The sequence below is a fragment of the Schistocerca piceifrons genome, chromosome 11 (genome assembly GCF_021461385.2).
Source record: "Schistocerca piceifrons isolate TAMUIC-IGC-003096 chromosome 11, iqSchPice1.1, whole genome shotgun sequence".
Lineage (NCBI taxonomy): Eukaryota > Metazoa > Arthropoda > Insecta > Orthoptera > Acrididae > Schistocerca > Schistocerca piceifrons.
Window position 1 is genome coordinate 24,831,452 of NC_060148.1, and position 11,458 is coordinate 24,842,909.

Here is an 11,458-nt window from a genome sequence, read left to right on the forward strand (position 1 = left end):
TTGCCAGTTACACAGGATCAACAACGGGCTAATAGAGTGTCGGGTGCGTTTCTAGGAACCATTAACTTGGGGTAGCAGCATAATCAGACTGCAACCAGTTTTCAGCACTTCTTACACATGTCAATACTATAAAATGTGATCAAAAGTATACGGACACCCCCAAAAACATATGTTTTCATATTAGGTGCATTGAGCCACCACCTATTGCCACGTACTCCATATCAGCGACCTCAATAGTCATTAGACATCGTGAGAGAGCAGAATGGGGCGCTCCGCAGAACTCATGGACTTTGAATGTGGTAAGGTTATTGAATATATTGGGTGTCACTTGTGTCTTACGTCTGTACGCGAGATTTCCACACTCTTAAACATCCATAGGTCCACTGTTTCTGATGTGATAGTGAAGTGGAAACGTAAAAGGACACATACAGAACGATTGCGTACAGGCTGATGTCGTCTGTTGACTGACAGAGACCGCCGACAGTTGAAAAGGGTCGTAATGTGTAATAGGCAGACATCTATCCAACCCATAACACAAGAATTCCAAACTGCATCAGGATCCACTGCAAGTACTATGACAGTTCGGCAGGAGGTGAGAAAACTGGGATTTCGTGGTCGACCGGCTGCTCATAAGCCATACATCACGCCGGTAAATGCCAAACGACGCCTCGCTTGGTGTGAGGAGCGTAAACATTGGACGATTGAACAGTAGAAGAACGTTGTGTAGAGTGACGAATCACGATACACAATGTGGCGATCCGATGGCGGAGTGTGTGTATGGCGAATCCCCAGTGGACATCATCTGCCAGCGTGTGTAGTGCCAACAGTAAAATTCGGAGTCGGTGGTGTTATGGTGTGGTCGTGTTTTTCATGGAAGGGACTTACACCCATTGTTGTTTTGCGTGGCACTATCACACCACAGGTGTACACTGATGTTCTAAGCAACTTCTTGCTTCCCACTGTTGAAGAGCAATTCCGGGATTGCAATTGCGCCTTTCAACACGATCAAGCACCTGTTCATAATGCACGACCTATGGCGAAGTGATTACACGACAATAACATCCCTGTAATGGACTGGCTTGCACAGAGTCCTGACCTGAACCCTACAGCACACTTTCGGAATGTTTTGGAACGCCGTCTTTGTGCAAGGCCTTACCGAACATTGTAGATACCTCTGCACAGTGTAGCACTTCGTGAAGAATGGGCTGCCATTCCTCAAGAAATCTTCCAGCGCCTGATTGAGCGTATGCCTGCGAAAGAAGCAGCTGTCATCACGGCAAAGGGTGGGCCAACACCGTACTGAATTCCAACATTACCGGTGGAGATTGGTACGAATTTGTCATTTTCAGTCAGATGTCGGGGTACTTTTGATCACATAGTGCACCTTTCCTTCCTGATATTATTTTGAGCTGATGTACGCTAAAACAGCGTTTCAGATGACATTAATAATTTGAAAGGTTAAGTTCTCAATTGCAAGATCTAATTTTCGTTCAAAAAATTACCCGTTCCTGTTCATAACCAGTGTGTAGAAAATCGTCTTTAGATGATAAGGGGATACTTCAAATGAGAAGTTAAATTACGTTTTACATATATGCAATGTCCTTCTGTCTACCAACCCAAGACTTCGTTATATTCATTTTAAAATCAGAATCTGTAGTAGCTCCAAAAAAACACGAGCAACTAGGTACCCTAGGAATCGACAATATTCTGTCCTAACTTCTCTATGTGGCTGGAATGGATATCAAAGTCCTGTTATATGCTCTTAACTGTAGCGTACATGAACACGGAAAACTGCCAGCTGATCTTGAGAGAAGCCTTATAACGCCCATCCGCAAAATTAAGAATGTCTTAAAAAGCGAAAATTACCGAAAAGCTTCACCATCCAACTCCTTCGTCCTCGAACAGTTGACGCCACATTCTCAGAAAATCAATTTGATTCCAAAATAAAATTTAAAATCACTTTAGAGAGCTGTACGAAAGAAATTTAAGAATGTACATAGCTTTTGCAGATATATAGTAGGTGTGTGATAATATGAAAGTAGGAATAAACTTCATAGCTTTGAAAGCATTATAAAAACGAGATAACATTTACTGGTCGGCATTGTACACAGGTAAAAACTTATATTCGCAAAGGAATCGAAGAAGAAAGTGGCGTGTCAGCAGCTACTTTTACTCCATACAAAGAGAAGACACCTAAACATGTGAGAGAACAGCTAGATATAGGTGTAGTGCAAGTGAACAACATCTCGAACCCATGATAAATAAAACAGGTAAAGTTACAAAAAATGGTTCAAAAGGCTCTGAGCACTATTGGACTCAACTGCTGTGGTCATAAGTCCCCTAGAACTTAGAACTACTTAAACCTAACTAACCTAAGGACAGCACACAACACCCAGCTATCACGAGGCAGAGAAAATCCCTGACCCCGCCGGGAATCGAACCCGGGAACCCGGGCGTAGGAGGCGAGAACGCTACCGCACGACCACGAGATGCGGGCGGTAAAGTTACAGGGAGATACTATAACATTAAATTATATAAGGGCCAAAATCATAGGTGAAGGCTTTTTGATAAAGCACGAGAAACCAGTGTTGCAGAGTATCTGTGTGACAAGCTACTCATATCTCGAAACGAGTCACCTTTTTCGAATCTATCTGCTAAGGATCCCATACAGCAAAAACTCCTAAACAGTCCCTTTGCATCTTGTAGCTGCTCCTCAATCTCTGCCCTGCCATCCCTGGAGATTCGTCTATGTTATGGTCCCAGCCTAAGTCGGACCTGAACGGAAGTCAGAGAGGGCTATTTCTGTGACCTTCTGCATCTCTCGGAGAAACAGGACGAGCTGAGTTAATGCGGCAGGAGTGTGTTTTGACCACTCAGCGGAAATGGGAGAATGTTGCCGTAACCCCGCCAACCGTGTACAATGTGTAATGTCAGCGCCAAGTGAAGCTTTCCCCTGGAGCATGAGGTAGTAGAAAAGATAGTACGAGCAGTTACGGTGGGGTTTCTTATCGAGAAAATCAGAAAGACTTAACATCATACAGGTACTCCACTCCACACATAGTCAGCTACCTGGGTAGGAGCTTCTAATGTACACCTGACCATTTTAGTGGCACCTTACAGTTCTTAAGCCAATGGTGCAAGTCCTGGAAACTGCAGCCAAGCGTTTCATAGAACTGGCTTCCTCTACAGTCAGAACCAGGAGGCACTATCAGTTCTTCAGACACTGCTTCAGACTGTGAGCTTTGTCAGAACTCCATGAACAAGGCGTGTGTTCTCTATCTTCTCTGCCAGATGCTGGAATGATCCAAGCACGATGTCGGAGCTGCAACGACGGGCATTTTCGTTCCAATGTGTGCCACAATCTGCAGCGGGTGTATCCTGTTCCCTCAGTAGCTGCCGAAATAGCCTCTACAACATGTCAAATGAGGAAATCGGGTGTGAAAAATGAGTGAAACTCGTGTTGCTCCCCAACCCTTGTTGCAATTTCTCTAATTGTTACCATCATTCGCCATTCATTGGAATTGCCGACGATTTATAGACCTCTAGCATTTTTGCGTTTGGCTAGTCCTCACACGGGACACAGCATGTTTCCAAACATGTGAAGTGAGTCACTTGTTGGTCAGAGGTATGGGTAGAACACCATGAGCTCTCTCTGATCACTCTCTCTCCTTTTCATGGCGTCTACTCACTCAGTGTCAAGTGCATCAGTAATGATGAAAACTGTACATCCTGTAGAGGGGACAGAATACACAGGAGAGGACGATACGCGAGGCGTATGCTTGCTGTCTCTGGTGCACAACTGTGGAGAGCCCTCCAAACGCACCTATTCGCACAGTTTCTAATTGTTTGACCATAGTCAGAGTGAATTCCAGCTATGAACGAATGTCAGCTAACTCATCAGCATTCACTGTGGAGCTGCGTTGTGGTCGCTGCAACTTTTTATAGAATAACAAACAAATGTCACTAAAATGAGCTAGCGGATTGTCTTTTAATTTTGGGATCAGTTAAGCTAAAGGTATAACTAATTACAGTTGAGAACTAGTATCTATTAACACAGCAGAAAAATCAGGGATAAAAATATAATTAATTTTTGTTAAACGTCTTTTGAAGTTACAGTAGCTAACAGACTCAAATACAGCTATAATTTGCGATAACATGTGCTTCACTAAGCAATCAACCAAAGTCCATTTACTAAAAAAATTTTTTTAGATGTAGCACTCGTAAATACCGAAAAATCTCCAAAATTTCCGTTTCTTCACGTTGATATACGCTGAAATATGGGATGAAGATGAGACAAGTAATAAAATCGTATAAAGTACACGTGTTGATTACAACTGACATTACAGCAGGTAACAGATTTTGCGAGGCAGTTATTAAATCACGGAAGTAGAGAACCACAACGAGATAGGTCAGCACCAAATGAAGCTATTAGACCTTGAAATGTCCTTAGAAATTATGCAAAAGAGTATTTACCTGGGTTTCCAGATCTTAAGCGTAAAACATTGACTTCCAGATCGGGTCCTGTAAAAGAAATTCATACAAATCGCAATGGAAAAACTGAAAACATATTTTAATACTGCTTATGAAATGGTTATTCGTTATCTACACTTATACCAACAGAAAAAGAGAATTTACCTGTAATAGAATCTGAGTCACTGCAATTTGCAGCTATGACTACGGCCACCAAAATGCAGATGAACCAACTAATGCTTCTGCAGAACATCACGCAAGGACTAAGATGTCGGACCAAGTGAAGAACTTTTCTCACGAAATATTTTCATCAGATTTGCACACTGTTGCACGACCTGTAATTTTATGAACAAATAGAGTTACAAATTGATTTTCCTTTGCAAGCTGTATGGTATATTAATTACTGTAAATTAATGTTTTGAGGTAACTTGGATTACGTCGTTCTAAGAGACAGATGTCACTTCGGTCAGCGCATTATATTTCTGTTTGCGTCTGATTAACTGTCGGAAAGTGCTCTCTAAATGACTTATAGTCTTTTGTCACACCTATATCAGTTGCAGAGGTATCGGTATTAACTTCAGTTTCTTTAATGAAGCTGCAGTATAGTACATGGTGTGCTAATGTTTCACACAGGTGGAGAGAGGGGTGGGGGTGTGTTTTGGCTGCAGTAAAGGCATCAGGTGGCTACATGAGCCTCAGGCGTGTTAAGGACAGGCCAGGGGGAGCTTCCCAGCGAGGTCGGGGAGAGAACTATTGTATTAGGAATATAACGGCGGCTACAGAGCTCTGTGTCGAATATGGCTGTTGCAAGCTTCTAGTCATGCGCTATGATGAACCTAAGACAGTTAAAAGCTGATCGCAGTGAGACGAGTTCAAAGGAACATAGGCCACAATTTTGCGATAGTTATTGTAAAAGCTACGAATTTTTATGATTGTGAAAATTATGATAGGTAGTAGAAAGTAATAACTAAGAACTGTTTTGAGCTATTGTGGAAAAAGCAGATATTAAATGAAAGCTAAGCAAATCAGTAAATACTACAGAAGTCACATTTCGGTCATTTTACGTGTTCTAAATACTGCAGCAGATTTTAGAACAGTATGACGGTGTAAATGTGCCATTACTCTGAATTTGTCAAGGTTACACGTAATGTTAAAATAGCATGAGTTATGCGTTTCTGTTCGTAATAATACATCATCATGAATATTTGAAGTTTGATGATATTTAATCACCGGTGTATTCATTATGTAAATGCGCATTCATAATATTTCCGAATAAAAATTATGTGGTCAACATTGTGACTTTCTTCAGCGTCATATACAATGAATAGCCAAAGAAACTGTTACACCTGCCTAAAATCGTGTAGTTCCCCAGCGAGTACGCAGATGTGCCGCAACACGACGTGGCAAGAACTGGACTAATGTCTGAAGTTGTGCTGAAGGGAACTGACACCATGAATTCAGCAGGGCTGTCCATAAATCCGTAAGTGTGTGAGGGGATGGAAATCTCTTCTGAACAGCACGTTGCAAGACATCCCAGATATGCTGAATAATGTTTATGTCTGGGGAGTTTGGTGGCTAGCGAAACTGTTTAAACTCAGAAGAGTGTTCCTGGAGCCACTCTCTAGCAATTTTGGACGTTTGGGGTGTAACATTGTCCTGTTGGAATTGCCCAAGTCCATCGTAATCCACAATGGATATCAATGAATGCAGGTGACCAGGTAGGATACTTATATATGTGCCATCTGTCAAAGTCGTATCTGGACATATCAGGGGCCCCATATCACTCCAACTGCACGTGCCCCACACCATTACGAAGCCTCCACCACCTTGGACAGTCCCCTGCTGAGATGCAGGGTCCATGGATTCATGAGGTTGTCTCAATACCCGTAGACGTCCATCCTCTCGATATAATATGAAACGAGACTCGTTCGACCAGGCAACGTGTTTCCAGTCATCAACAGTCCAATGTCGGTGTCGCCGGGCCCAGGGGAGGCGTAAAGCTTTGTGTCGTGCAGTCATCAAGGGTACACGAGTGGGTCTTCGGCTCTGAAAGTCCCTAACGATGATGTTTCGTTTGGTTAGTATGATCACACTTGTTGATGGCCCAGCATAGAAATCTGCAGCAGTTTGGGGAAGGGTTGCACTTCTGTCACGTTGAACGATTCTCTTCAGTCGTCGTTGGTCCCGTTCTTGCAGGATCTTCTTCCGGCAGCAGTGATGTCGTAGATTCTTGTTTTACCAGATTCCTGCTACTCGCGGTACAGTCTTGAAATGGTCGCACAAGAAAATCCCAACTTCATCGCCACATCGGAGCTGCTGTGTCCCATCGCTCGTGCGCTGACTATAACACCACGTTCAAACTCACTTAAATCTTGATAACCTGCCATTATAGCAGCAGTAACCGATCTACAAATGCAACAGACACTTGTTGTCTTGCGTAGGCGTTGCCGACTGCAGCGCAGTATTCTGCCTTTTTATGTATCACTGTATTTGATCACGCATAGGTATACCAGTTACTTTGGCGCTTCAGTGTATAATAAACAGTGTACTCAATAATATCGTTGAGATGATGTGCAAAATGGCAACTACTGGATTCATTACACACGTAATACCGACGTACAAATGTCTTGGACACTTCGCCAAGTACACCAGACGTCACACAGATTTCATTAGATCCAACAAACTGCCAACAAAAGTAACATTCATAGAGGAACTTGATGCACGGGCATGCACCATATAAGAGTAATAGGAACTGCTAGTAGCGCCTTTAGTTGGTTAGGAGTCGTCTGCTAATGCACGTAACTGACACGAACCGATAGAGGAAGACATAGAAGAGCTGTCGCGCTACAAGTCGTGGGAAACAGTTGAGAAAAAAAGAAAATGACTTGGTGCTTTCTTTAGCTTTCCTCGTTTTCATAACCAACTCTTTTAAGACTGAGTAACACTGAGAAGTTTACACCCGCGGTTACACCATGGGTAACAGAAGAAATACTTGAATTCATCGATGAAAGGAGGAAGTCCAAAAACGTTGAGGGAATTTCGGCAATACAGAAATACAAGTCGCTGAGGAATGGGATATATAGGAAGTGCAAGGAAGCTAAGACGAAATGGCAGCATGAAAAATGTGTAGAAATCGAAAAAGAAATGATTGTTGGAAGGACTGACTCAGCATATAGGAAGTCAAACCAATGTTTGGTGAAATTAAAGGCAATGGTGGTAACATTAACAGTGCAACGTGAATTCCCTGTTAAATTCAGAGGAGAGAGTGAATGTGTAGAAAGAGTACACAAAAGACCTTTATGAGGGGGAAAATTTAACTGATGTGATAGAAGAAGAAACAGTAGTCGATTTAGAAGAGATAGGGAATCCAGTATTAGAATCACAATTTAAGAGAGCTTTCGAGGACTAAAAATCAAATAAGGCAGAAGGGATGGACCACATTCTATCATAATTTCTAAAATAATAGCGGAAGTGAAAGCAAAATGTCTATTCACGTTGGTGTGTAAAATGTATGAGTCTGGCGACATACCATCTGACTTTCAGAAAAATATCATCCACACAGTTTCGAAGACTGCAAGAGCCGACAAGCGCGAGAACTATCGCGTAATCACCTTAATAGTTCATGCATCTTCGTTACTGACAGGAATGGAAAAGAAAATCGAGGATGTGTTAGGTGACGATCAGTTTGGCTTTAAGGAAACGTAAAGGCACCAGCGAGGCAATTCTGACGGTCCGGTTGATAATGGAAGCAAGACTAAAGAAAAAGCAAGAAACGTTCATAGGATTTGTCGACATGGAAAAAGCGTTCGACAATATGAAATGGTACAAGATGTTCGAGAATTCTGAAAAAAATAGGGTGAATCTAAAGGGAGAGACGGCTAATATACAATATGTACAAGAGCCAAGAAAGTTATGAGGGAGGATAGGTTAAGAGAGGACGACCAAGAACGAAGTGCTTGCATTAAAAAGACGGGACTGTAGTCTTTCGCCCCTACTGTTCAATCAGCACATCGATGAAGGAAAGAAAAGGAAAGGTCAGGAGTGGAATTAAAATTCAAGGTGAAACGATATAAATGATACGATTTGCTGATGACATTGATATCCTGAGTGAAAGTGTAGAAGAATTACATAATTTGCTGAATGGGATGAACAGTCTAATGAGTGCACAATATGGATTGTGAGTAAATACACTCCTGGAAATGGAAAAAAGAACACATTGACACCGGTGTGTCAGACCCACCATACTTGCTCCGGACACTGCGAGAGGGCTGTACAAGCAATGATCACACGCACGGCACAACGGACACACCAGGAACCGCGGTGTTGGCCGTCGAATGGCGCTAGCTGCGGAGCATTTGTGCACCGCCGCCGTCAGTGTCAGCCAGTTTGCCGTGGCATACGGAGCTCCATCGCAGTCTTTAACACTGGTAGCATGCCGCGACAGCGTGGACGTGAACCGTATGTGCAGTTGACGGACTTTGAGCGAGGGTGTATAGTGGGCATGCGGGAGGCCGGGTGGACGTACCGCCGAATTGCTCAACACGTGGGGCGTGAGGTCTCCACAGTACATCGATGTTGTTGCCAGTGGTCGGCGGAAGGTGCACGTGCCCGTCGACCTGGGACCGGACCGCAGCGACGCACGGATGCACGCCAAGACCGTAGGATCCTACGCAGTGCCGTAGGGGACCGCACCGCCACTTCCCAGCAAATTAGGGACACTGTTGCTCCTGGGGTATCGGCGAGGACCATTCGCAACCGTCTCCATGAAGCTGGGCTACGGTCCCGCACACCGTTAGGCCGTCTTCCGCTCACGCCCCAACATCGTGCAGCCCGCCTCCAGTGGTGTCGCGACAGGCGTGAATGGAGGGACGAATGGAGACGTGTCGTCTTCAGCGATGAGAGTCGCTTCTGCCTTGGTGCCAATGATGGTCGTATGCGTGTTTGGCGCCGTGCAGGTGAGCGCCACAATCAGGACTGCATACGACCGAGGCACACAGGGCCAACACCCGGCATCATGGTGTGGGGAGCGATCTCCTACACTGGCCGTACACCACTGGTGATCGTCGAGGGGACACTGAATAGTGCACGGTACATCCAAACCGTCATCGAACCCATCGTTCTACCATTCCTAGACCGGCAAGGGAATTGCTGTTCCAACAGGACAATGCACGTCCGCATGTATCCCGTGCCACCCAACGTGCTCTAGAAGGTGTAAGTCAACTACCCTGGCCAGCAAGATCTCCGGATCTGTCCCCCATTGAGCATGTTTGGGACTGGATGAAGCGTCGTCTCACGCGGTCTGCACGTCCAGCACGAACGCTGGTCCAACTGAGGCGCCAGGTGGAAATGGCATGGCAAGCCGTTCCACAAGACTACATCCAGCATCTCTATGATCGTCTCCATGGGAGAATAGCAGCCTGCATTGCTGCGAAAGGTGGATATACACTGTACTAGTGCCGACATTGTGCATGCTCTGTTGTCTGTGTCTATGTGCCTGTGGTTCTGTCAGTGTGATCATGTGATGTATCTGACCCCAGGAATGTGTCAATAAAGTTTCCCCTTCCTGGGACAATGAATTCACGGTGTTCTTATTTCAATTTCCAGGAGTGTAGAAGAAAGAGGAAATTAATGAGAAGTAATAGAAATGAGAATAGTGAGGGGCCCAACATCAGGATTTATGCTCACGAAGTAGATGTAGTTAAGGGGTTCTACTAGCTAGGCGGCAAATTAACCAACGGTGGGTGGAGCAAAGAGGACATCAAAAGCAAAGTAGCACCGGCAAAAAGGGGATTCCTAGTCAAGAGAAGCCTAGTAGTATAAAAATAGGCCTTAATTTGATAAAGAAATTTCTGAGACTGTACGTTTGGAGCGCAGCATTGTGTGGTAGTGAAACGTGGACGGTGGGAAAACTGGAACAGAAGTGAATCGAAGAATTCGAGAGGTGGTGCTGCAGACAAATGTTGAAAATTAGATGGGCTGATAAGGTAGGGATGGGGAGTTTGTGCGCACAATCGGACAGGAAAGGAATATGTGGAAAACACTGACAAGGAGAAGGTACCAGATGATAGGACATCTGTTAAAACATCAGGAAATGACTTCAATGACTTCCATAGCACTAGAGGGAGCTGTAGAGGGCAAAAACGGTAGAGAAAGAGATTGGGGTAAACATAAAAAATAATGGAGGGCGTAGGTTGGATGTGCTGCTCTGAGATGAAAGAGATTGGTACAAGAGAGGAATTGGTGGCGGGTCGCATCCAACCAGTCAGAAAGTCAGAAAAATAAAACAAAAAAGGACAGAGAACAGGATAGTGTCAAAATCCAGAAAGAGATACGTTCAGCACACGGCACGGTGATGGAGAAAACACGTAGAGACTTACCGGACACGTGTTACCCCGTTCCGCGCCGTAGCAGCCTGCTCTATGGCGGTCGGCGGTCGCGAGTCGCTCCTTTTATACTTGGGCTGTGCACGGCTGGGCAGGGCTGCCACCTCCCACCCACTCTGTTCTCCGATTTCCCTCTACTCCATACCCCACTCCACATTCCCCTGCCGTTTCGTGCAGTGATAACGCGTGAGCACGTCTGACGTCCGAAGTCTTGCTACGCGATGTCTGACAGCAACAAACGCCAAAGACACGTGATTTTTGTGGCGTTCACTAACTTTCAAGGTAAAGTTTGTCCAAACGATCTGACCAAAAGTTCTAAGAATATTTTGTTCTTACATATAATAAGTAAGTGTATCGAAATTTTGTATGAAACCACTCACGTCTATAGTGGGAAATGACAGAACAGGCCGAAATACTGAATTCGTTCTTTCGCAAGAGTTTCACGGCGGAAGATAGTGACATGGTCCCTCTTTTCTAGCATCGTACGAACGCCGAAATGCTAGATACTGGGATAAGCGATCGAGGAACCGAATAGGAACAAACGCTTAGTAGTAGGAGGGCGTGCGGACGAAATCAGACATTACGCAAAAGAACTTGCTCCCCTA

General features: G+C 44.5%; 1 protein-coding gene across 1 annotated transcript in view; it reads right to left on the reverse strand.

The window, feature by feature from the left end:
• The window catches only part of LOC124720141 (ankyrin repeat, PH and SEC7 domain containing protein secG-like), a 53,629-nt gene extending 42,740 nt beyond the window's left edge, over positions 1–10,889 (reverse strand). The window contains exons 1-3 of the mRNA XM_047245442.1: positions 10,848–10,889; positions 4,636–4,805; positions 4,474–4,521 (exon numbers count right to left, since the gene is read on the reverse strand). Of these exons, the coding sequence (XP_047101398.1) occupies positions 4,474–4,521; positions 4,636–4,723 (136 nt within the window). The 5' untranslated portion in view covers positions 4,724–4,805; positions 10,848–10,889. The remainder of the gene's footprint in view (positions 1–4,473; positions 4,522–4,635; positions 4,806–10,847) is intronic.
• Between the last annotated feature and the right edge of the window lie 569 nt (positions 10,890–11,458).